Genomic DNA, 27,120 nt, shown 5'->3' on the forward strand with positions numbered 1-27,120 from the left:
CATTAGAACACATTCGCCAAAAGCTACAAATACACCTGACTAGATTTATGCAAATATGTACAGTACTAGTCAACAGTTTGAACACACCTACTCATTCAAGGGGTTTTCTTAATTTTTTACTATTTTCTACATTGTAGAATAATAGTGAAGACATCAAACTATGAAATAACACATATGGAATCATGCAGAAACCAAAAAAGTGTTAAACAAATGAAAATATATTTGAGATTCTTCAAGTAGCCACACATTGACTTGATAACAGCTTTGCACACTCTTGGCATTCTCTCAACCAAAATGATCTGCATGTCACTCATCAGGTTTTCAAGATATGTAACTTTCAAAATATAGAAATCATCCCCATAGAATACATTTGACAGGGATTTCTGTATTTTAAAGTACAAATACCAAAATATCGATTTGGGTTGAGTTTTCCTTTTAAGACTAAACTCTTCACTCTAAACCTTGTGATGGAAGCAAGCGCATCAGTGGTAGTTCACATTTGCAACAACCTTTAGGAACTAAACACACACACAGGGGAAGAGTTATGATGTGACACCATAGGCGATGATGATGATGTTAAAGCTGATGAAGAAGAAGAACTCACCTGCCCCTCCGTCTACATAACTGCCCAGTCTCAGTGTGTATCCGTAGTTCTCAGGATCAATGGAGAAGGACGTGTATTTAGCATAAACATCCCCCCCCCCTCAAAGTCCTCCATGTCCACTCTCAGCTCATTCTTCTTCCTCATCGTCAGGAGGAAGATGTTGTCCAGACCTGACAAGAACAGAAAGCATAAAGGTCCTGTTAAATTTCAGCTCCTAGCTCCTTTCCTTACCTCCTATCCCCTTTCCTTTAGCTCCTAACCCCTTTATTTTACTCCTAGCCCCTTCCCCTTCCCCTAGCCCCTTCCCCTAGCCCCTTCCTCTAGCTCCTAGCCCCTTCCTTTTACTCCTAGCCCCTTCCCCTTCCCCAACTCCTAGCCCCTTCCCTTAGCTCCTAGACCCTTCCTCTAGCTCCTAGCCCCTTCCTCTAGCTCCTAACCCTTCCTTTTACTCCTAGCCCCTTCCCCTTCCCCAACTCCTAGCCCCTTCCACTAGCTCTTAGCCCCTTCCTCTAGCTCTTAGCACCTTCCTCTAGCTCCTAGCCCCTTCCCCTAGCTCCTAACCCTTTCTCTAGTCCCTAGTCCCTTCCTCTAGCTCCTAGCCCCTTCATCTAGCTCTTAGCCCCTTCCTCTAGCTCCTAGCCCCTTCCTCTAGCTCCTAACCCTTCCTCTAGCTCCTAGCCCCTTCCTCTAGCTCCTAACCCTTCCTTTTACTCCTAGCCCCTTCCTCTAGCTCCTAGCCCCTTCCTCTAGCCCTAGCCCCTTCCCCTAGCCCCTTCCTCTAGCTCCTAGCCCCTTCCTTTTACTCCTAGCCCCTTCCCCTTCCCCAACTCCTAGCCCCTTCCCTTAGCTCCTAACCCTTCCTCTAGCTCCTAGCCCCTTCCTCTAGCTCCTAACCCTTCCTTTTACTCCTAGCCCCTTCCTCTAGCTCCTAGCCCCTTCCTCTAGCTCCTAGCCCCTTCCCCTAGCTCATTCCTCTAGCTCCTAGCTCCTAGCCCCTTCCTCTAACTCCTAGCCCCTTCCCCTAGGTCCTAGCCCCTTCCTCTAGCCCCTAACCCCTTTCCCTAGCTCCTTCCCCTAACTTCTTCTTGTTTGGTTTTCTCAGATCTGAGGAGGACTCACCCAGCCAGTACTCTTCAGCCACGTTCCCAAAGCCAGATTTGTAGTGTGCCCAGGGTCTGTAGAAGTTCTCTGTTCCATCCATTCTCCTCTGGAACACCTGAGAGGAGAGAGAGGGCAGAGAGAGGATGAGAGAGAGATCGAGAGAGCAGAGATAAGGGGGAGAAGGACAGCGAGGGAAGAGAGGGGGGAGAGGGGGGAGAGGGAAGTAGGGACAGAGATAAGGGAAGGGAGAGAGACACGGGGGGAAAGAGAAAGAGGAGGGAGACAGAGAGGGGGGAGAGATATATTATTATCATACGTTTTGCACCACCGACACATCACAGATGATCTATAAAGGTCTCTACTCACAGTCCACCTCCCTCCATCCGTGTTCATGTCACAGTAGACATGTAAGGGGGTGGTGGGACCCCCAGGGTAGATGGTGTACACCCCACTGGGTTTGGTGTTGTCATGTTGATAGATGTCATCACAGTCCTGAGGGAGGTAGAACTGAGAGAGGACAGCTACAGGAGCCAGCAGAGACATGAGCAAAAAGACCTGGGAGACAGGGACAGGGAAAACATTCACACAACATTCAAACAACAATTTAAAAAACATTAAAACAATATTTACATCACTGTTCAATGCTATCAGTGCAGTACATGCAGCAAAACAACCCAGAGTAGAGATACACACATAACCTCTCATAACAGTCAGACAACTTTAGGCACACATGTAACCTCTCATAACAGTCAGACAACTTTAGACCCACACATAACCTCTCATAACATTCAGACAACTTTAGACCCACACGTAACCTCTCATAACAGTCAGACAATTTTAGACCCACATGCAACCTCTCATAACAGTCAGACAACTTTAGAACCACACATAACTTCCCATAACGTTCAGACAACTTTAGACCCACACATAACTTCTCATAATATTCAGACAACTTTAGACCCACACATAACCTCTCATAACATTCAGACAACTTTAGACCCACACATAACCTCACATAACATTCAGACAACTTTAGACCCACACATAACCTCACATAACATTCAGACAACTTTAGACCCACACATAACCTCACATAACATTCAGAGAACTTTAGACCCACACGTAACCTCTCATAACAGTCAGACAACTTTTAAAACGGTACAGTAAAATGTTTTAAATGATCCACTTCTCATGGATATGGTACATGTCATATCAGTGTTAATAGTTAGTAAAGTCATACCTTCATCCTGAAGAGTGGGTAGTGGTGGACTGTGCTGTGTGTCTATCTGGCTTATAGCCACAAACCAAGGCTGCACTACCTGGTCTAAACTAGACATGGTGGGAACCACACACCTGTCTGTCTGTCTGGCTTATAGCCACAAACCAAGGCTGCACTACCTGGTCTAAACTAGACATGGTGAGAACCACACACCTGTCTGTCTGTCTGGCTTATAGCCACAAACCAAGGCTGCACTACCTGGTCTAAACTAGACATGGTGGGAACCACACACCTGTCTGTCTGTCTGGCTTATAGCCACAAACCAAGGCTGCACTACCTGGTCTAAACTAGACATGGTGGGAACCACACACCTGTGTCTATGTGTGTGTGTGCATGTGTGCGTGTGTGTGTGTAGCTGGGGAGGGGGAGAGAGGGAGAAGGGGAGGGGGAGAGAGGGAGAAGGGGAGGGGGAGAGAGGGAGAAGGGGAGGGGATGAGAGGGAGAAGGGGAGGGGATGAGAGGGATAGGGGTCGGGGAGAAGGGGAGAGGGGGAGAAGGAGGGGGAGAGGGGGAGGGCAGGTACAGAACAGGGGGGTTATGGGAGTACCTCTTTCTATCTCTCCCTACCAACCTTGGTAGGTTGACATAGTCCAGCCTTGCTAACACCTCCATTCCCCCAGCCCTCCCCCCAGAGACTGCTTCAGCATGCAGAGAACTGCCCCAGTGTTGATGCCTCAATCTGGGGAGAGTGTAAATCTAGCTCCAGGCTTCTCTCTGGGCCTGCTGATGGATGGAAGAAGGCCTCTCGCTCGCTCCCCAGCAGGATTCGTTGATGGGCCGTGTGAATGTGTGTGTGTGTGTGTGTCATCATAATGTAATGACCCCAAGGTCAGAAGGGACAGAAGATCCATATCCTGTTTACTCCCTTCATTTCCTCTCCTCCCTCTCCTCCCCTCTTTAATACAGCTTCCTCATGGACCTGGAATGAGGCATGGAAGCCCGCGTTGATTAGTGCTAATAAGTAACAACTCACACGCACGCACACACACGCACACACCCACAGTCCCTTCACTGTGCAATGCTGGAATACCCCACCTGGGGGCAGTACTCTCCCTTTCTCTGTCTGACTGTATGTCTGACTGTCTCTCTATCTGTATCTCTGACCGTCTCTCTGTTTGTCTCTCTGACTGTCTGGCTGTCTGACTATCTATATGTATATATGTATGTATGTATGTATGTATGTATGTATGTATGTATGTATGTATGTATGTATGTATGTATGTATGTATGTATGTATGTATGTATGTATGTATGTATGTATGTATGTATGTATGTATGTATGTATGTATGTATGTCTGTCTGACTGTCTCTCTGACTGTCTCTCTGACTGTCTCTCTGACATTTTGTCTATATATATATGTCTGCCTGTCTATCTGTATGTCTGCTTGTCTGACTGCCTGTCTGACTGCCTGTCTGTCTGTCTCTCTGTCTGTTTGAATGCCTGCCTGTCTCTCTGTCTCTCTGTCTGCCTGCCTGTCTGTCTGTTTTCCCTCCCCTCCATATCTCCCTCCCCTACCTCACCTCTTCTTCCCTCTCTCCCCCCTCTCCTCTGTCTTAGAGTGAGATAAGAATCACCAGAAAGCAGATATTAGGATTTCCAGATATATACACTGCTCAAAAAAATAAAGGGAACACTTAAACAACACAATGTAACTCCAAGTCAATCACACTTCTGTGAAATCAAACTGTCCACTTAGGAAGCAACACTGATTGACAATAAATTTCACATGCTGTTGTGCAAATGGAATAGACAACAGGTGGAAATTATAGGCAATTAGCAAGACACCCCCAATAAAGGAGTGGTTCTGCAGGTGGGGACCACAGACCACTTCTCAGTTCCTATGCTTCCTGGCTGATGTTTTGGTCACTTTTGAATGCTGGCGGTGCTTTCACTCTAGTGGTAGCATGAGACGGAGTCTACAACCCACACAAGTGGCTCAGGTAGTGCAGCTCATCCAGGATGGCACATCAATGCGAGCTGTGGCAAGAAGGTTTGCTGTGTCTGTCAGCGTAGTGTCCAGAGCATGGAGGCGCTACCAGCAGACAGGCCATTACATCAGGAGACGTGGAGGAGGCCGTAGGAGGGCAACAACCCAGCAGCAGGACCGCTACCTCCGCCTTTGTGCAAGGAGGAGCAGGAGAAGCACTGCCAGAGCCCTGCAAAATGACCTCCAGCAGGCCACAAATGTGCATGTGTCTGCTCAAACGGTCAGAAACAGACTCCATGAGGGTGGTATGAGAGCCCGACGTCCACAGGTGGGGGTTGTGCTTACAGCCCAACACCGTGCAGGACGTTTGGCATTTGCCAGAGAACACCAAGATTGGCAAATTCTCCACTGGCGCCCTGTGCTCTTCACAGATGAAAGCAGGTTCACACTGAGCACATGTGACAGACGTGACAGAGTCTGGAGACGCCGTGGAGAACGTTCTGCTGCCTGCAACATCCTCCAGCATGACCGGTTTGGCGGTGGGTCAGTCATGGTGTGGGGTGGCATTTCTTTGGGGGGCCGCACAGCCCTCCATGTGCTCGCCAGAGGTAGCCTGACTGCCATTAGGTACCAAGATGAGATCCTCAGACCCCTTGTGAGACCATATGCTGGTGCGGTTGGCCCTGGGTTCCTCCTAATGCAAGACAATGCTAGACCTCATGTGGCTGGAGTGTGTCAGCAGTTCCTGCAAGAGGAAGGCATTGATGCTATGGACTGGCCCGCCCGTTCCCCAGACCTGAATCCAATTGAGCACATCTGGGACATCATGTCTCGCTCCATCCACCAACGCCACGTTGCACCACAGACTGTCCAGGAGTTGGCGGATGCTTTAGTCCAGGTCTGGGAGGAGATCCCTCAGGAGACCATCCGCCACCTCATCAGGAGCATGCCCAGGTGTTGTAGGGAGGTCATACAGGCACGTGGAGGCCACACACACTACTGAGCCTCATTTTGACTTGTTTTAAGGACATTACATCAAAGTTGGATCAGCCTGTAGTGTGGTTTTCCACATTAATTTTGAATGTGACTCCAAATCCAGACCTCCATGGGTTGATAAATTGAATTTCCATTGATTATTTTTGTGTGATTTTGTTGTCAGCACATTCAACTATGTAAAGAAAAAAGTATTTAATAAGATTATTTCTTTCATTCAGATCTAGGATGTGTTGTTTAAGTGTTCCCTTTATTTTTTTGAGCAGTATATATATCTATCAGACTATAGCTCTCCCTCCGTCCCTCTCTCCTGATAGAATATATATAGTGTATACACTACTATATAATAATAATTATAATAATAATAATAATTTATTACATACACTACCGTTCAAAAGTTTGGGTCACTTAGAAATGTCATTTTTTTTGTGTCCACTAAAATAACATAAAATTGAACAGAAATACAGTGTAGACATTGATAATGTTGTAAATGACTATTGTAGCTGGAAACAGCAGATTTTTAATGGAATATCTACATAGGCGTACAGAGGCCCATTATCAGCAACCATCACTCCTGTGTTCCAATGGCACGTTGTGTTAGCTAATCCAAGTTTATCATTTTAAAAGGCTAATTGGTCATTAGAAAACCCTTTTGCAATTACGTTAGCACAGCTGAAAACTGTTGTGCTCATTAAAGAAGCAATAAAACTGGCCTTCTTTAGACTAGTTGAGTATCTGGAGCACCAGCATTTGTGGGTTCGATTACAGGCTCAAAATGGCCAAAAACAAATAACTTTCTTCTGAAACTCGGCAGTCTATTCTTGTTCTGGGAAATGAAGGCTATTCCATGTGAGAAATTGCCAAGAAACTGAAGATCTCGTGCAATGCTCTTGTCACGCCCTGACCATAGAGAGCCCTTGGTTCTCTATGGTGTAGTAGGTCAGGGCGTGACTAGGGGGTGATCTAGTATATCTATTTCTATGTTGGTGTTAATGTGGTTCCCAATTAGAGGCAGCTGTTTTTCATTGCCTCTGATTGGGAACCATATTTAGGTAGCTATTTCCCCACCTGTGTTTTGTGGGATATTGAGTGTTTGTTAGTGTGTTTGGGCACTACGTCCTCACGGTCTTTGTAAGTTTTGTTATTTTGTTTTGTTAGTTTCACTTAACAGACGTTCCGCTAGCGGAACGCCTCACCAATATCCAATGGTATAGAGTGCCGCGAATTACAAATACCTCAAAAATGCAAAAACTTCAATTTCTCAAACATATGACTATTTTACACCATTTTAAAGACAAGACTCTCGTTAATCTAACCACACTGTCCGATTTCAAAAAGGCTTTACAACGAAAGCAAAACATTAGATTATGTCAGGAGAGTAACCAGCCAGAAATAATCACACACCCATTTTTCAAGCTAGCATATATATCACAAAAACCAAAACCACAGCTAAATGCAGCACTAACCTTTGATGATCTTCATCAGATGACACTCCTAGGACATTATGTTATACAATGCATGCATGTTTTGTTCAATCAAGTTCATATTTATATCAAAAACCAGCTTTTCACATTAGCATGTGATGTTCAGAACTAGCATACCCACCGAAAACTTCCGGTGAATTTACTAAATTACTCACAATAAACGTTGACAAAATACATAACAATTATTTTAAGATTTATAGATACAGAACTCCTTTATGCAATCGCTATGTCCGATTTTAAAATAGCTTTTCGGTGAAAGCACATTTTGCAATATTCTGAGTAGATAGCCCGGCCATCATGGCTAGCTATTTTGACACCCACCAAGTTTGGCACTCACCAAACTCAGATTTACTATAAGAAAAATTGGATTACCTTTCCTGTTCTTCGTCAGAATGCACTCTCAGGACTTCTACTTCAACAACCAATGTTGTTTTGTTTCCAAATAATCCATAGTTATATCCAAATAGCTCCGTTTTGTTCGTGCGTTCAAGTCACTATCCGAAGGGTGACGCGCCGGCGCGTTTCGTGACAAAAAAAATCAAAATATTCCATTACCGTACTTCGAAGCATGTCAAACGCTGTTTAAAATCAATTTTTATGCGAGTTTTCTCGTAAAATAGCGATAATATTCCAACTGGGAGATGTTGTATCCGTTCAAACACTGAAAGTAAAACATGGAGTCGTCACATGCACGCGCGCACCAGTGCATTGTTCTCAGAGTACCACTCTCCAAAACCCCTGCTGTTTTTCGCCCAGAGACTGCAGAGATCTCATTCAACGTTCTGGCGCCTTCTGAGAGCCAATGAAAGCCTTAGAAAATGTCACGTTACAGCAGAGATCCTGTATTTTCGATAAAGAGGCTATAGAAGGACAAGAAATGGTCAGATAGGGCACTTCCCATATAGAATCTTCTCAGGTTTTGGCCTGCCATATGAGTTCTGTTATACTCACAGACACCATTCAAACAGTTTTAGAAACTTTAGGGTGTTTTCTATCCAAATCTACTAATTATATGCATATTCTAGTTTCTGGGCAGGAGTAATAACCAGATTAAATCGGGTACGTTTTTTATCCGGACGTGAAAATACTGCCCCCTATCACTAACAGGTTTAAAAATAAATATGTGAAACTATACTCACGCTGCCTTGGTCCGCTCATTTCCAAGAACGTGACAGCTCTGTACTACTCCCTTCACATAACATCGCAACTGGCCCTAACCAGAATAGAAAGAGGAGTGGGAGGCCCCGGTGCACAACTGAGCAAGAGGACAAGTACATTAGAGTGTCTAGTTTGAGAAGCAGACGTCTCACAAGTCCTCAACTGACAGCTTCATTAAATAGTACCCGCAAAACACCAGTCTCAACGTCAACAGTAAAGAGGCGACTCCGGGATGCTGGCCTCCTAGGCAGAGTTCCTCCAGTGTCTGTGTTCTTTTGCCCATCTTAATCTTTTCTTTTTATTGGCCAGTCTGAGATATGGCTTTTTCTTTACAACTCTGCCTAGAAGGCCAGCATCCTGGAGTCGCCTATTTCTTGAAAAAATAAAGATATGGATATATTATACATATTCAGTTACCACACACACACATACACACACACAGAAATACACACCACATGGCTAAAAGTATGTGGACAGATGCTCGTCGAACATCTCATTCTGAACTCATGGACATTAATATGGAGTTGGTCCCCCTTTTCTGCTATAACAGCCTCCACTCTTCTGGGAAGCCTTTCCACTACATGTTGGAACATTGCTGCAGGGACTTGTGAGGTCAGGCACTGATGTTGGGTGATTAGGTCTGGCTCAAGGTCTGCGTTCCAATAGGTTATGTCATTGTATGCTGTAGAGTTAGATTCCCCTTCACTGGAACTAAGGGGTCCAAACCATGAAAAACAACCCCACACCATTATTCCTCCTCCACCAAACTTTACAGTTGGCACTATGCATTGGGGCAGGTAGCATTCTCCTGGTATCCGCTAAACCCAGATTAGTCCGTCGGACTGCCAGATGGTCTTGCATGATTCATCACTTCATCCACTGCTCCAGAGTCCAATGGCGACGAGCTTTCCACTACTCCAGCCGACGCTTGGCATTGCGCATGGTGATCTTAGGCTTGTGTGCGTGCGGCTGCTCGGCCATAGAAACCCATTACATGAAGCTCACGATTAACAGTTATTGTGCTGACGTTGCTTCCAGAGGCAGTTTGGAACTCGGTAGTGAGTGTTGCAACAGAGGACAGACGATTTTTACTCGCTCCAGCACTCGGCGGTCCCGTTCTGTGAGCTTGTGTGGCCTACCACTTCGCGGCTGAGCCGTTGTTGCTCCTAGACATTTCCACTTCACAATAACAACACTTACAGTTGACTGGGGCAGCTCTAGCAGGCAGAAATGTAACGAACTGACTTGTTGGAAAGGTGGCATCCTATGACGATGCCACGTTGAAAGTCCCTGATCTCTTCAGTAAGGCCATTCTACTGCCAATGTTTGTCTATGGAGATTGCATGGCTATGTGCTCGAGTCTATACACCTGTCAGCAACAGGAAATAGCCGAAGCCACTAATTTGTCCACCACAGGAGGATGGTGAGGGGAGGACGGCTCATAATAACGGCCGGAACGTCGCAAATTAAATGACATCAAACACCTGGAAACCACAGAAACCATGTGTTTGATGTATTTGTTACCATTCCACTGATTCCGCTCCAGTCATTACTACGAGCCTGGTGTCACCAACATCCTGTTGTCATGTGGTGTATTTCCTCTCTGCTGATAGATGTTCCTTCAGGGCTTTCTAACTGGTGTACGTCTGTGTGTGTGTGTGTGTGTGTGTTGGCAGGACAGCTTGTTATAGAATCATCTGTTTCCATCTCCTGTATCCTACTGAGCAACAAGCTGGTCACACGCACACGCGCACACACACACACACACACACACACACACACACACACACACACACACACACACACACACACACACACACAGGCTTACATAATCAAACAGAAAGAAGCAGACTTTGGGTGCTGCAGTACACACTCCTGATATTATTATTAGTGATACCTGAGGGAGATGGAGAGGAGTGAGAGAGAGAGGAGTGAGAGAGAGAGAGAGAGGGGGATGGAGGGGTGCAGTGAGAGAGAGAGAGGGGGATGGAGGGGTGCAGTGAGAGAGGAGTGAGAGAGAGAGAGGGGGATGGAGGGGTGCAGTGAGAGAGGAGTGAGAGAGAGAGAGGGGGATGGAGGGGTGCAGTGAGAGAGAGAGAGGGGGATGGAGGGGTGCAGTGAGAGAGGAGTGAGAGAGAGAGAGGGGGATGGAGGGGTGCAGTGAGAGAGGAGTGAGAGAGAGGGAGATGGAGGGGTGCAGTGAGAGAGGAGTGAGAGAGAGGGGGATGGAGGGGTGCAGTGAGAGAGGAGTGAGAGAGAGAGGGAGATGGAGGGGTGCAGTGAGAGAGGAGTGAGAGAGAGAGAGGGGGATGGAGGGGTGCAGTGAGAGAGGAGTGAGAGAGAGAGGGGGATGGAGGGGTGCAGTGAGAGAGGAGTGAGAGAGAGAGAGGGGGATGGAGGGGTGCAGTGAGAGAGGAGTGAGAGAGAGAGAGGGGGATGGAGGGGTGCAGTGAGAGAGGAGTGAGAGAGAGAGGGAGATGGAGGGGTGCAGTGAGAGAGGAGTGAGAGAGAGAGAGGGGGATGGAGGGGTGCAGTGAGAGAGGAGTGAGAGAGAGAGGGGGATGGAGGGGTGCAGTGAGAGAGGAGTGAGAGAGAGGGAGATGGAGGGGTGCAGTGAGAGAGGAGTGAGAGAGAGAGAGGGGGATGGAGGGGTGCAGTGAGAGAGGAGTGAGAGAGAGAGGGAGATGGAGGGGTGCAGTGAGAGAGGAGTGAGAGAGAGAGAGGGGGATGGAGGGGTGCAGTGAGAGAGGAGTGAGAGAGAGAGGGAGATGGAGGGGTGCAGTGAGAGAGGAGTGAGAGAGAGAGAGGGGGATGGAGGGGTGCAGTGAGAGAGGAGTGAGAGAGAGGGAGATGGAGGGGTGCAGTGAGAGAGGAGTGAGAGAGAGAGAGGGGGATGGAGGGGTGCAGTGAGAGAGGAGTGAGAGAGAGAGGGAGATGGAGGGGTGCAGTGAGAGAGGAGTGAGAGAGAGAGAGGGGGATGGAGGGGTGCAGTGAGAGAGGAGTGAGAGAGAGGGAGATGGAGGGGTGCAGTGAGAGAGGAGTGAGAGAGAGGGAGATGGAGGGGTGCAGTGAGAGAGGAGTGAGAGAGAGGGGGATGGAGGGGTGCAGTGAGAGAGGAGTGACAGAGAGGGGGATGGAGGGGTGCAGTGAGAGAGGAGTGAGAGAGAGAGAGAGAGGGAGATGGAGGGGTGCAGTGAGAGAGGAGTGAGAGAGAGGGGGATGGAGGGATGCAGTGAGAAAGGAGTGAGAGAGAGGGAGATGGAGGGATGCAGTGAGAGAGGAGTGAGAGAGAGGGAGATGGAGGGATGCAGTGAGAGAAGAGTGTGTGAGAGAGAGAGAGAGAGAGGGGGGATGGAGGGGTGCAGTGAGGGGGAGTGAGAGAGAGGGAGATGGAGGGGTGCAGTGAGAGAGGAGTGTGTGAGAGAGAGAGGGAGAGAGAGAGGGGGGATGGAGGGGTGCAGTGAGAGAGGAGTGAGAGAGAGAGGGAGATGGAGGGGTGCAGTGAGAGAGGAGTGAGAGAGAGAGAGGGGGATGGAGGGGTGCAGTGAGAGAGGAGTGAGAGAGAGGGAGATGGAGGGGTGCAGTGAGAGAGGAGTGAGAGAGAGGGAGATGGAGGGGTGCAGTGAGAGAGGAGTGAGAGAGAGAGGGAGATGGAGGGGTGCAGTGAGAGAGGAGTGAGAGAGAGAGAGGGGGATGGAGGGGTGCAGTGAGAGAGGAGTGAGAGAGAGGGAGATGGAGGGGTGCAGTGAGAGAGGAGTGAGAGAGAGGGAGATGGAGGGGTGCAGTGAGAGAGGAGTGAGAGAGAGGGAGATGGAGGGGTACAGTGAGAGAGGAGTGAGAGAGAGGGGGATGGAGGGGTGCAGTGAGAGAGGAGTGACAGAGAGGGGGATGGAGGGGTGCAGTGAGAGAGGAGTGAGAGAGAGAGAGAGAGGGAGATGGAGGGGTGCAGTGAGAGAGGAGTGAGAGAGAGGGGGATGGAGGGATGCAGTGAGAAAGGAGTGAGAGAGAGGGAGATGGAGGGATGCAGTGAGAGAGGAGTGAGAGAGAGGGAGATGGAGGGATGCAGTGAGAGAAGAGTGTGTGAGAGAGAGAGAGAGAGAGAGAGGGGGGATGGAGGGGTGCAGTGAGGGGGAGTGAGAGAGAGGGAGATGGAAGGGTGCAGTGAGAAAGGAGTGAGAGAGAGAGAGAGAGAGGGAGATGGAAGGGTGCAGTGAGAAAGGAGTGAGAGAGAGAGAGGGGGAGATGGAAGGGTGCAGTGAGAAAGGAGTGAGAGAGGGAGATGGAAGGGTGCAGTGAGAAAGGAGTGAGAGAGAGAGAGAGGGAGATGGAAGGGTGCAGTGAGAAAGGAGTGAGAGAGAGAGGGAGATGGAAGGGTGCAGTGAGAAAGGAGTGAGAGAGGGAGATGGAAGGGTGCAGTGAGAAAGGAGTGAGAGAGAGAGAGAGAGAGAAAGGAGTGAGAGAGAGAGAGGGAGATGGAAGGGTGCAGTGAGAAAGGAGTGAGAGAGGGAGATGCAAGGGTGCAGTGAGAAAGGAGTGTGAGCGAGAGAGAGAGAAAGGAGTGTGAGAGAGAGAGGGAGATGGAAGGGTGCAGTGAGAAAGGAGTGTGAGGAATATAAAGGTGTGACCCCGTTGTACGAGTCCACAAGAGTACCACTTCAATCTGTGTTGTAGATGATTCATTGAGATGGTTCAGGTATCAAGACCTAAAATGTAATTGTTTAAAGGGATAGGTCTCCTAAATGACTAAACAACATATTGGTTTCCTTACCATGTCAGCAGTCTATGGACAAGGTAAAACAACAATTCATGGTTTGGTTTAGTTAACCTGGCCACAGCCTCCAAATGATAACTTTTTAGCATTTGTGTCCCAAAAAGAACAACGGAATATCCCTGTTATAAGCGTTTATATAAATAGTTTATTGACCAGCAGAGGGGACAGACTTAAACTGACAGGTCTGGTGTGGTTGCAGGGTTTTCCTCCAACCAAGCAGCAACACAGCTGATTCCACTAACTAAGTCTTGAATCAATCAATATGATGAGTTAATTAATGAAGTACGCTGTGTTTGGCTGGGGGGAAAAAGCAAACCAACGGCACTCTGCAGGTAAGTGCCATTAAACCCCTACAACTCATCCAGAACGCCGCAGCCCGTCTGGTGTTCAACCTTCCCAAGTTCTCTCACGTCACCCCGCTCCTCCGCACACTCCACTGGCTTCCAGTTGAAGCTCGCATCTGCTACAAGACCATGGTGCTTGCCTACGGAGCTGTGAGGGGAACGGCACCTCCGTACCTTCAGGCTCTGATCAGTCCCTACACCCAAAGAAGGGCACTGCGTTCATCCACCTCTGGCCTGCTGGCCCCCCTACCTCTGAGGAAGCACAGTTCCTGCTCAGCCCAGTCAAAACTGTTCGCTGCTCTGGCACCCCAATGGTGGAACAAGCTCCCTCACGACGCCAGGACAGCGGAGTCAATCACCACCTTCCGGAGACACCTGAAACCCCACCTCTTTAAGGAATACCTAGGATAGGATAAAGTAATCCTTCTAACCCCCCCCCCCCCCCCCCCAAAAAAGATATAGATGTACTATTGTAAAGTGGTTGTTCCACTGGATATCATAAGGTGAATGCACCAATTTGTAAGTCGCTCTGGATAAGAGCGTCTGCTAAATTACGTAAATAAGTGTGTGTGTGTGTAGGTATGAGTGTCTGTGTGTAACCCTCATATTTACCACTATAACTGAGGTATTCCCATCGTATTTCAGCTTGGTTGTAATTGGCTGCTTCCTGCTCTTCGATCTGGCTACTGTGTTCTGTTCTAATTATAGACCAGCTGCAGCTAAGACTATCTATCTATCTATCTATCTATCTATCTATCTATCTATCTATCTATCTGTCTGTCTGTCTGTCTGTCTGTCTGTCTGTCTGTCTGTCTGTCTGTCTGTCTGTCTGTCTGTCTGTCTGTCTGTCTGTCTGTCTGTCTGTCTGTCTGTCTGTCTGTCTGTCTGTCTGTCTGTCTGTCTGTCTGTCTGTCTGTCTGTCTGTCTGTCTGTCTGTCTGTCTGTCTGTCTGTCTGTCGCTCTCTCTCTCTCACCCTTCTCTCATCTACCCTCTTGGTCTCTTTCTGTGTGAATCTCTCTCCCTCTCTGTCTCTGTCTCTCACTCTCTGTCTCTCTCTCTCACCCCTCTGTCTGTGTCCTTGCATTGCAGGCTGCTCTCTCTCTTAATCATCAATAAAACATGATAATTAAGACTGTGTTTGTCTCCCCCCTCATCCCTTTCTCCCTTGACCTTCGCCTCCCTCGAAAACAGTACATTTGAGAAGCACTCTCAGTCCCCCTACTGTAATACCTCACACTGCACCTCCCCCTACTGTATTACCTCACACTGCACCTCCCCCTACTGTATTACCTCACACTGCACCTTCCCATTCACTGAACCTTCTTCACTCTCAGTCCCCCTACTGTATTACCTCACACTGCACCTTCCCATTCACTGAACCTTCTTCACTCTCAGTCCCCCTACTGTATTACCTCACAGAGCACCTCCCCCTACTGTATTACCTCACACTGCACCTCCCCCTACTGTATTACTTCACAGAGCACCTCCCCGTTCACTGAGCCTTCTTCACTCTCAGTCCCCCTACTGTATTACCTCACACTGCACCTTCCCATTCACTGAACCTTCTTCACTCTCAGTCCCCCTACTGTAATACGTCACACTGCACCTCCCCCTACTGTATTACCTCACACTGTACCTCCCCCTACTGTATTACCTCACACTGCACCTTCCCATTCACTGAACCTTCTTCACTCTCAGTCCCCCTACTGTATTACCTCACACTGCACCTCCCCCTACTGTATTACCTCACACTGCACCTTCCCATTCACTGAACCTTCTTCACTCTCAGTCCCCCTACTGTATTACCTCACACTGCACCTTCCCATTCACTGAACCTTCTTCACTCTCAGTCCCCCTACTGTATTACCTCACAGAGCACCTCCCCCTACTGTATTACCTCACACTGCACCTCCCCCTACTGTATTACTTCACAGAGCACCTCCCCGTTCACTGAGCCTTCTTCACTCTCAGTCCCCCTACTGTATTACCTCACGCTGCACCTCCCCCTACTGTATTACCTCACACTGCACCTCCCCCTACTGTATTACCTCACACTGCACCTCCCCCTAGTGTATTACCTCACACTGCACCTCCCCATTCACTGAACCTTCTTCACTCTCAGTCCCCCTACTGTATTACCTCACACTGCACCTCCCCATTCACTGAACCTTCTTCACTCTCAGTCCCCCTACTGTATTACCTCACACTGCACCTCCCCCTACTGTATTACCTCACACTGCACCTCCCCATTCACTGAACCCACTTCACTCTCAGTCCCCCTACTGTATTACCTCACACTGCACCTCCCCCTACTGTATTACCTCACACTGCACCTCCACGTTCACTGAAGCTTCTTCACTCTCAGTCCCCCTACTGTATTACCTCACAGAGCACCTCCCCCCTACTGTATTACCTCACACTGCACCTCCCCCTACTGTATTACCTCACACTGCACCTCCCCATTCACTGAATCCTCTTCACTCTCAATCCCCCTACTGTATTATCTCACACTGCACCTCCCCCTACTGTATTACCTCACACTGCACCTCCCCATTCACTGAACCTTCTTCACTCTCAGTCCCCCTACTGTATTACCTCACACTGCACCTCCCCATTCCCTGAACCTTCTTCCACTCTCAGTCCCCCTACTGTATTACCTCACACTGCACCTCCCCCCATTCCCTGAACCTTCTTCACTCTCAGTCCCCCTACTGTATTACCTCACGCTGCACCTCCCCCTACTGTATTACCTCACACTGTACCTCCCCATTGCCTGAACCTTCTCCCAACCAGGACAATGGCAACAATAGGAGACCAAACAAGATATACACAAAGCAAACGTTTTACTTCATAATTCTCAGCTAGCTATATGTGAATCGTAATAATGTAGATAACCAGATAGTTTAACAGGCAACATGACCTAAAACTAATGTTATTTGATAAAGTATGACTAGAATTTAGATATAAATGCCTTGATTACTTTAATGTTGGTGAATCTCTTATACAATGGGTTAAAGTTATGTACAGCAACCCCAGATGTAAATAATGGTTACTTCTCAGAAAGCATTGAGCTTTTAAGGAGGAGTAATGTCCGTCCGTTTGTCTCTGTACCTATTTATTATGGCCATTGAAAATGCTAGTTATTAAAATTAGATCCAACAAGAGCATCAAGGGGTTAGAAATCCAGGGGATAAAAACACAAGTGTCAATGTATGCCGATGACTCTAGTATTTTCTTAAGTCCACAATCTGGATCCCTGCACAGTCTCGTTGAACATTTAATACATTTTCTAGCCTCTCTGGATTATGACAAGTGTACCATATTACGTATTGGATCGTTAAAAAATACATTGTTTACACTACCTTGTCGTTTACTAATAAAACGGGCGGATGGTGAAGTAGACATACTTGGTATTCACATCTCAAACAATATAAATTAACTTTCCACAATTCATTTCAATAGAAAGTTATCAAAAATAAAACAGATTCTGCAAGCATGGAGAGGTAATTACTTGTCTATTTATGGAAAAATCACATTGATTAACTCTTTGGTCCTATCACAGTTTACTGACTAATGGCACTGCCTACTCCTCCAGATGACTCGTTTTTTAAATCATATGAACAAAATATATTTCATTTTATTTGGAATCCTCAGCCAGACAAAATGAAACATGCCTATTTATATAATGAATATGTTTGGGGGCTAAAATGATTAACTATTAAAGCTAGAACCTCTTACTAAAAGCTTCACTCATGCATAAGTTCTACTTAAACCCCAAAATGGTTCTACAGCAGATTATTAAGAAAGGCTCATCCTTCGTTTCAAAAATGGCATTTTTGCCTTTATACAGATTACAACTTCTCATTTCCGACTAATTGAAAAGGACATTTTGTTTAAAGTATCGCCCTTTCTTAAACAAGCCAAACAACGCTGGTTACAATTTCAGTTTTATCCCCCAGAAAAGATAGAACAAATATTACAACAAATGTGATGATTAAACTCAATTATACTGATTAATAAAAAAATATACTTTATGGATACATTTTTTTTTAATTGTATTTATTAATGATATTATGAATAGAAACGGAGGAGTTATGTGACATATGCAGTTATCAAAAATATATGGGAATATCTGCTCCATCCAAATTTACAACCAACTGGTTGCAGCACTACCACAAAAATGGATGAGGCAAGGGGAAAAGGGAGAAGCTATGTTATGCAAGGTAGATGTCAATTCTTCATGGGTCGCTAGCTAGCTAATAATTCTTCATGGGTAGCTAGCTAGCTAATAATTCTTCATGGGTAGCTAGCTAGCTAACAATTCTTCATGGGTAACTAGCAAATAATTATTCGTGGCTATCTGGCTAGCAATTTACGCACACTGCAGTGGTTACTGTAGGCCGGTAAACATTGTAGGCCGGTAAACATACAAAAATTACCACAGCATGTATTTGTTAATGTATCAGATAAAACATTGTAGTCAGGGAACATATGGGAATAGACAACATTTTTTGTATGTCTATTCTCATGAATAGACAACATTTCATTCCAAAGTCGGAGTGTATTTTCTCTCGCTTCAGCTCAAATAATGGCCGCCATTGATTTTGAGAAATTTTGCGTAATTTTTTAAGTGGTTGTGTCATATTTCTGTGCATACCTTCCATTGAAGCTTGCATGGATGCTTCAAAATATGTACAAACGGAGTGCAGTTTTGCGTGCTCGGAGCACAGTGTCTCTCCCCTCCTTCACCTTCTCTAACCTCTACCGCCAGATCTCCCAATCTCTCCTCTCCCCTCCTCCTCCCTCTCTAACCCTTACCTCCAAATCTCCCAATCTCTCCTCTCCTCCTCCCTCTCTAACCCCTACCTCCAAATCTCCCAATCTCTCAATCTCTTCTCTTCTCCCCCTCTCTAACCCCTACCTTCTCCCAACCTCTCTGCTTCTATACCCCTACTCCCTTTTTCTCTCTACTCCTCTCTCCCTCTCTTTCTCTGTCTTTCTCTCCCCCATTCCCTCTCACTCCATTCTCTCCCTCTCTCTCTCTCTCTCCCCGTCTCTCTCTCTGCAGTGAGTGTGTCCTGCCCGATGGGTCCGTTTGACCACTCTAAAATATTGATGAGTGATAACTACTCTGTCTCTCTCTCTTTCTCTCCACTCCCTCCCTCTCTCTCTTTCTCTCCACTCCCTCCCTCCCTTTCTCTCCTCCCTCTCTCTCCTTCTCTCCCTTCTCTCACCAGTCGGGTTGGTTCAACCTCACTAAACTGAATCCAAATGATGTTCTCTCTCACACATCTCTGTCCAATCCCTCTCTCCCATCCCTCTTTCTCACAGCGGGTCTGATTTAACTGCTGTGAAATATTAATCAAATTGATATCTGATAGAGAGAGAAAGAGAGAGAAAAGTAGAGAGAGAGAATGAGAGCGAGCGAGAAAGAGGGATGGAGAGAAAGAGGGATAGATGATAGACAGATAGATTAATAAAAAATTAAGAACTAAAAATGATGCTTTCAGAATCTCCCAGTGCTGAGCTTCTCTTTCACTGGTGTGTGTGTGTGTGTGTGTGTGTGTGTGTGTGTGTGTGTGTGTGTGTGTGTGTGTGTGTGTGTGTGTGTGTGTGTGTGTGTGTGTGTGTGATTCTGGAGTGCCGTCTGGAAAAGCACAGCCTCTCTTCCGCTGCAGAGGGAATACCAAGGCAGGAGACTGGTTCTACGCCAGGAGAGAGAGAGAGAGAGAGAGAGAGAGAGAGAGAGAGAGAGAGAGAGAGAGAGAGATATGAGGGGTTGCCTAGCACCAGGGGAAGGATGGAGAACCTGTGCCAGGAGAGAGAAGAGGATGGAGAGAAGAGGAGGAGGGAACACGAGCACCAGGGAAGGGAAGGATGGAGACTCTGTCAGACTCGGGCCATGCCAGGACATGATACACTGGAGAGGAAGAGAGGGGGTGGAGGAGAGGGTGGAGGAGGAGAAGAGAGGGTGGAGGAGAGGAAGAGAGGGGTGGAGAGGATGAGGAGGGGAAGAGGAGAAGGAGAGGACAGAGGGGTTGTAGGAGGAGAGAGGAAAATAGAGGGAAACAGGGGAACGACAGGAAACAGGAGAGGAGGAGAGAGGAGAGACAGGAGTAGAAACGGAGGAAGACAGTGAATGTAAGAGAAGAGAAAGAATGAGGAGAGATTGTCACCAATGTCATAACAACGTCAATATAATATAATCATATTCCAATGTCACAACATCAGAATAATACAACCATATTCCAACGTCATAACAATGTCAATATAATATAACCATATTCCAACGTCACAACAACGTCAATTATAATATAACCATATTCCAACGTCACAAAATACAGGACAGACGCATGGCGGTGAGCCATCTCCCCCTTTATCTCATCCTCCCTCCCTCCCTCCCTCCATCCATCTCACTCTATGTTAGTAGTCTGTTCATTATGTGTGTGTTTATCATGGATTCAGGACATTGGGGGTCGTGACTTGGAAATAATAAGACCCAATTATTGTGAGTCATAGTCTAATGCCACACACACACACACACACACACACACACACAGACACAGACACCACACACACACACACACACACACACACACACACACACACACACACACACACACACACACACACACACACACACACACACACACACACACACACACACACACTTCCCATGCTTTCCCATTTTTAGACTCTTTCAGATTTCTTCACATCTTATTTTCTTTGTTTATTTGGTTATGCATCTCCCTCCTCTCCTCCTCTACTGCCTCTCCTATCTTATCTTATCTTATCTTATCCCTCTCCTCTCCTCTCCTCTCCTCTCCTCTCCTCTCCTCTCCACTGTTCCAGAAACAACAGTAGACTGTTAGATGGTAAACAGGGACATTTATTTCAGTTTTAACATAAAGAACCATGCTATCTCTCTCAACACATCATCAATATTATATGGAGGCCCAAATGACACCCTATTCCCTATATAGTGCACTACTATAGACCAGAGCCCTATTCCCTATATAGTACACTACTTTAGACCAGAGCCCTATTCCCTATATGGGTAATAGGGCTCTATAGACCAGAGCCCTATTCCCTATATAGTGCACTACTTTAGACCAGAGCCCTATTCCCTATATAGTGCACTACTTTGGGCTCTGGTCATAAAGTAGTACACTGTATTCAACTTCTGTGTCTCTTTCTTTTCTCCACAACCCCAGACTGTTTCCATCTTCAGTCAGAATGTATTTTCCTCAAATATATATACACACCAACTGTCCCAGATACAGGCTCTCTCTCTCTATAGATATAGTCCATCAGTCCTCCTTCTCCTCCTCTCTCTCTATAGATATAGTCCATCAGTCCTCCTTCTCCTCCTCTCTCTCTAGAGATATAGTCCATCAGTCCTCCTTCTCCTCCTCTCTCTCTATAGCTATAGTCCATCAGTCCTCCTTCTCCTCCTCTCTCTCTATAGATATAGTCCATCAGTCCTCCTTCTCCTCCTCTCTCTCCAGAGATATAGTCCATCAGTCCTCCTTCTCCTCCTCTCTCTCTCTCTAGAGATATAGTCCATCAGTCCTCCTTCTCCTCCTCTCTCTCTCTCTCTATAGATATAGTCCATCAGTCCTCCTTCTCCTCCTCTCGCTTTAGAGATATAGTCCATCAGTTCTCCTTCTCCTCCTCTCTCTCTATAGATATAGTCCATCAGTCCTCCTTCTCCTCCTCTCTCTCTAGAGATATAGTCCATCAGTCCTCCTTCTCCTCCTCTCTCTCTATAGATATAGTCCATCAGTCCTCCTTCTCCTCCTCTCTCTCTAGAGATATAGTCCATCAGTCCTCCTTCTCCACCTCTCTCTCTATAGATATAGTCCATCAGTCCTCCTTCTCCTCCTCTCTCTCCAGAGATATAGTCCATCAGTCCTCCTTCTCCTCCTCTCTCTCTCTCTATAGATATAGTCCATCAGTCCTCCTCCTCCTCCTCTCTCTCTCTAGAGATATAGTCCATCAGTCCTCCTTCTCCTCCTCTCCTCTCTCTATAGATATAGTCCATCAGTCCTCCTTCTCCTCCTCTCTCTCTCTCTCTATAGATATAGTCCATCAGTCCTCCTTCTCCTCCTCTCTCTCTATAGATATAGTCCATCAGTCCTCCTTCTCCTCCTCTCTCTCTCTAGGGATATAGTCCATCAGTCCTCTTTCTCCTCCTCTCTCTCTCTATAGATATAGTCCATCAGTTCTCCTTCTCCTCCTCTCTCTCTCTATAGATATAGTCCATCAGTTCTCCTTCTCCTCTCTCTCTATAGGATATAGTCCATCAGTCCTCTTCTCCTCCTCTCTCTCTCTATAGATATAGTCAATCAGTCCTCTTTCTCCTCCTCTCTCTCTCTATAGATATAGTCCATCAGTTCTCCTTCTCCTCCTCTCTCTCTCTATAGATATAGTCCATCAGTTCTCCTTCTCCTCCTCTCTCTCTCTATAGATATAGTCCATCAGTCCTCTTTCTCCTCCTCTCTCTCTCTATAGATATAGTCCATCAGTCCTCCTTCTCCTCCTCCTCTCTCTATAGATATAGTCCATCAGTTCTCCTTCTCCTCCTCTCTCTCTCTATAGATATAGTCCATCAGTCCTCTTTCTCCTCCTCTCTCTCTCTAGGGATATAGTCCATCAGTTCTCCTTCTCCTCCTCCTCTCTCTCTATAGATATGGTCCATCAGTTCTCCTTCTCCTCCTCTCTCTCTAGAGATATAGTCCATCAGTCCTCCTTCTCCTCCTCTCTCTTTAGAGATATAGCCCATCAGTCCTCCTTCTCCTCCTCTCTCTCTCTAGAGATATAGTCCATCAGTCCTCCTTCTCCTCCTCTCTCTCTCTAGAGATATAGTCCATCAGTCCTCCTTCTCCTCCTCTCTTCTCTAGAGATATAGTCCATCAGTCCTCTCTTCTCCTCCTCTCTCTTTAGGAGATAGTGCCCTATCAGTCCTCCTTCTCCTCCTCTCTCTTTAGAGATATCAGTCCTCCTCTCCCTCCTCTCTCTTAAGATATAGTCCATCAGTTCCTTCTCCTCTCTCTCTAAGATATAGTCCATCAGTCTCCTTCTCCTCCTCTCTCTTTAAGATAGTCCATCAGTCTCCTTCTCCTCCTCTCTCTAGGATATAGTCCATCAGTCCTCCCTTCTCCTCCTCAGCTCTCTCTAGAGATATCAGTCCTCCTTCTCCTCCTCTCTCTCTCTAGAGATATCAGTCCTCCTTCTCCTCCTCTCTCTTTAGAGATATAGTCCATCAGTCCTCCTTCTCCTCCTCTTTCTCTAGAGATATAGTCCATCAGTCCTCCTTCTCCTCCTCTCTCTTTAGAGATAGTCTATCAGTCCTCCTTCTCCTCCTCGCTCTCTCTAGAGATATAGTCCATCAGTCCTCCTTCTCCTCCTCGCTCTCTCTAGAGATATAGTCCATCAGTCCTCCTTCGCCTCCTCGCTCTCTCTAGAGATATAGTCCATCAGTCCTCCTTCTCCTCCTCTCTCTTTAGAGATATAGTCCATCAGTCCTCCTTCTCCTCCTCGCTCTCTCTAGAGATATAGTCCATCAGTTCTCCTTCTCCTCCTCGCTCTCTCTAGAGATATAGTCCATCAGTCCTCCTTCTCCTCCTCTCTCTTTAGAGATATAGTCCATCAGTCTTCCTTCTCCTCCTCGCTCTCTCTAGAGATATAGTCCATCAGTCCTCCTTCTCCTCCTCTCTCTTTAGAGATATAGTCCATCAGTCCTCCTTCTCCTCCTCTCTCTCTCGAGAGATATCAGTCCTCCTTCTCCTCCTCTCTCTCTCTAGAGATATCAGTCCTCCTTCTCCTCCTCTCTCTTTAGAGATATAGTCCATCAGTCCTCCTTCTCCTCCTCTCTCTTTAGAGATATATAGTCCATCAGTCCTCCTTCTCCTCCTCCTCTCCTCTTCTTCCTCCTCTTCATCTCAAGATATAGTCATCAGTCTCTCACCCATTCCTCTCCCACTCCTCTTCATTTCCTTCTCTTCTCTTCTCTTCCTCCTCCTCCTCCTCCTCTCTCTGTATAGAGATATAGTCCATCAGTCTCTCTCCTCTCCTCTCCTCTCCTCTCCTCTCCTCTCTTCTTTCTCCTTCCCTCCTTTCCTCTTCTCCTCTATCCATCGCTCTGTATAACATGAAACAGGGTCACGTTATAGATGACCTGATGTCCATTGTTCCATGTGTAGAGGGCCCTCTCTCTGGGGTTATAGTCCATCATGGAGATGTGGGAGTACTGGTTGTGGAAGGGGATGTCTGTGTACTCATAGCTGGAGGAATTGGTGTGGTAAGCAAAGTGGACCTTAGCTCCGGCAAGATGGGAGTTGGTGACGTACAGGGTACCACATATCATGAAGGTCTCCCCTGCACTGCGTTTAGGAAACCCTGTGTCCCAACTCTGGAGAATGTCGAGAGAACGAGGGTCCAACCGACTGACCTGGAGAGAGGAGGGGAGGGAATGAGGGGGTGAGGGAGGGAGGGAGGGAACGAGGGGGTGAGGGAGGGAGGATGCGAGATAAAGGAGAGAGAGAGAGAGATGTGACCTGGGACACACTCAGATATACACACACACATCCTCCCTACCAGTATGTTAGAGATGTAGACTACCTACCAGTATGTTAGAGATGTAGACTACCTACCAGTATGTTGGAGGTGTAGACTACCTACCAGTATGTTAGAGATGTAGACTACCTACCAGTATGTTAGAGGTGTAGACTACCTACCAGTATGTTAGAGATGTAGACTACCTACCAGTATGTTAGAGGTGTAGACTACCTACCAGTATGTTAGAGGTGTAGACTACCTACCAGTATGTTAGAGATGTAGACTACCTACCAGTATGTTAGAGATGTAGACTACCTACCAGTATGTTAGAGATGTAGACTACCTACCAGTATGTTAGAGGTGTAGACTACCTACCAGTATGTTAGAGGTGTAGACTACCTACCAGTATGTTAGAGATGTAGACTACCTACCAGTATGTTGGAGGTGTAGACTACCTACCAGTTTGTTAGAGATGTAGACTACCTACCAGTATGTTAGAGATGTAGACTACCTACCAGTATGTTAGAGGTGTAGACTACCTACCAGTATGTTAGAGGTGTAGACTACCTACCAGTATGTTAGAGATGTAGACTACCTACCAGTACATTAGAGATGTAGACTACCTACCAGTACGTTAGAGATGTAGACTACCTACCAGTACGTTAGAGATGTAGACTACCTACCAGTATGTTAGAGATGTAGACTACCTACCAGTATGTTAGAGATGTAGACTACCTACCAGTATGTTAGAGATGTAGACTACCTACCAGTATGTTAGAGATGTAGACTACCTACCAGTATGTTAGAGGTGTAGACTACCTACCAGTATGTTCCCAGCGTTAGGTATGGAGGCGTAGACTGCCCAGAAGCCGGTCTCATCAGCCATCAGGTCTATATCAGAAGACCCCCCCCAGCTGTAGGGGAAGGTGTTGTTGTAACCCGCTCCACTCAGACTCCTCTGGAGCACCACGTTACGGGAACGGAAGTGGTACTGCACCTGCGGGACAGGACAGGGGGTCAGAGAGAGGACAGTGGGACAGAGAGAGGACATGGGGACAGAGATCGGACAGGGAGACGGAGAGAGGACAGGGGGACAGAGTGAGAGGACAGGGAGACAGAGAGTGAGGACAGAGAGTGAGGACAGAGGGACAGAGAGAGGACAGGGGGACAGAGAGCGAGGACAGGGGAAAAGAGAGAGGACAGGGGGCCAGAGAGAGAGGACAGGTAGACAGAGAGTGGACAGGGGGACAGAGAGAGGATGGGGACAGAGAGAGTGGGGGGTCAGGAGAGACATGTAGAGAAAGGGCAGACAGGGGAGTCAGGTGGTCACAGAGCGAGGGGAGTCAGGGGAACACAGAGAGAGGGGAGTCAGGGGAACACAGAGAGAGGGGAGTCAGGGGAACACAGAGAGAGGGGAGGCAGGGGAACACAGAGAGAGGGGAGACAGGGGAACACAGAGAGAGGGGAGTCAGGGGAACACAGAGAGAGGGGAGGCAGGGGAACACAGAGAGAGGGGAGGCAGGGAGACACAGAGAGAGGGGGCAGGGGCCGGGGGGGAGGCGGGAGACACAGAGAGAGGGGAGGCAGGGAGACACAGAGAGAGGGGAGGCAGGGAGACACAGAGAGAGGGGAGGCAGGGAGACACAGAGAGAGGGGAGGCAGGGAGACACAGAGAGAGAGGGGAGACAGGGAGACAGAGAGAGGGGAGACAGGGGGACACAGAGAGAGGGGAGTCAGGGGAACACAGAGAGAGGGGAAACAGGGAGACAGAGAGAGAGGGGAGACAAGGAGACACAGAGAGAGGGGAAACAGGGGGACACAGAGAGAGGGGAAACAGGGAGACAGAGAGAGAGGGGAGACAAGGAGACACAGAGAGAGGGGAGGCAGGGAGACACAGATAGAGGGGAGACAGGGGGACACAGAGAGAGGGGAAATTGGGAGACACAGAGAGAATGGAAACCGTAGGACGCAGAGAGATTGGAAAGAGAGACCACAGAGACAGGGGAATCAGAGGGACATACACACTGACCCCTCTTCTGTGTCCCTGTCTCCCCTGTCTCCTCTCTCCTTTGACTCCTGTCACCCCTCTCTCTCTGTCTCCCTGTCCTACACCTAACGGCGGTCTGCACGTGTGTGTGTGTGTGTGTGTGTGTGTGTGTGTGTGTGTGTGTGTGTGTGTGTGTGTGTGTGTGTGTGTGTGTGTGTGTGTGTAGTGTAACATACCAGTATATTGCTCTGGTGTTTGTTGTAGTACAGTGATCCGTTGTAGACCACATGACCTGTCCCGGCCCAGGGGTGAGGTAAGAGGTGCTGGACAAAATTCTGTCCTCTAGTGAAGTCTCCCATGGTCCTGTACTCTAATACACGCCTCCCCTTATAGTAACCATCCATAGACCACACCTAGAGAAAGAGAGGAGAGAGAGAAAGAAAGAAAGAGAGAGGAGAGATAGAGAGGAGAGAGAGAGACAGAGAGAGACAGAGAGAGAGAGGAGAGAGGAGAGAGAGAAGATAGAGGAGAGACTAGAGCGAGAGAGAGAGAGAGAGAGGAGAGTGAGAGAGAAAGAGAGAAGAGAGAGAATTAAGTTCTGTCTTCAAATGAAGTCCCCTATGGTTCAGTACTCTAACACACTGGTAGTACCCATCCATACAGAGAGAGAGAGAGGGGGAGGGAGAGGGAAAGGGAGAGGGAGAGAGGAGAGGGAGAGAGAGAGAGAGAGGGAAGGGGGAGAGAGAGAGTGAGAGAGAGAGAGAGAGGGTGAGAGCAAGAGAGAAGGGAGAGAGAGAGAGAGAGAGAGAGAGAGAGAGAAAGAGGAAGAGAGCGAGATTGGTACACTTTACTGTAGGTGTCCTTATTCATGCATTCATAAAGTCTTTATAACAGCTATATAACACATTTT

At 47.4% G+C, this 27,120-nt stretch overlaps 1 protein-coding gene and 1 pseudogene across 3 annotated transcripts in view; both read right to left on the reverse strand.

Annotated features, from left to right (window-relative positions):
- Positions 1–527: 527 nt before the first annotated feature.
- LOC106564146 (microfibril-associated glycoprotein 4-like) lies at positions 528–2,951 on the reverse strand (annotated as a pseudogene). Its single transcript, XR_014379548.1, has 4 exons — positions 2,946–2,951; positions 2,072–2,260; positions 1,724–1,820; positions 528–774 (listed from the first exon to the last, which is right to left on the reverse strand). The product of XR_014379548.1 is annotated as a microfibril-associated glycoprotein 4-like (transcript).
- Positions 2,952–22,825: 19,874 nt separating this feature from the next.
- The window catches only part of LOC106595255 (noelin-2), a 60,300-nt gene continuing 56,005 nt past the window's right edge, over positions 22,826–27,120 (reverse strand). For both annotated transcript variants that reach the window (XM_045690678.2, XM_045690677.2), the window contains exons 6-8: positions 26,447–26,623; positions 25,047–25,220; positions 22,826–24,116 (exon numbers count right to left, since the gene is read on the reverse strand). In XM_045690678.2, the coding sequence (XP_045546634.1) occupies positions 23,796–24,116; positions 25,047–25,220; positions 26,447–26,623 (672 nt within the window). In that variant the 3' untranslated portion in view covers positions 22,826–23,795. The remainder of the gene's footprint in view (positions 24,117–25,046; positions 25,221–26,446; positions 26,624–27,120) is intronic.

Source organism: Salmo salar, chromosome 12 (genome assembly GCF_965601325.2).
Source record: "Salmo salar chromosome 12, fSalSal1, whole genome shotgun sequence".
NCBI lineage: Eukaryota > Metazoa > Chordata > Actinopteri > Salmoniformes > Salmonidae > Salmo > Salmo salar.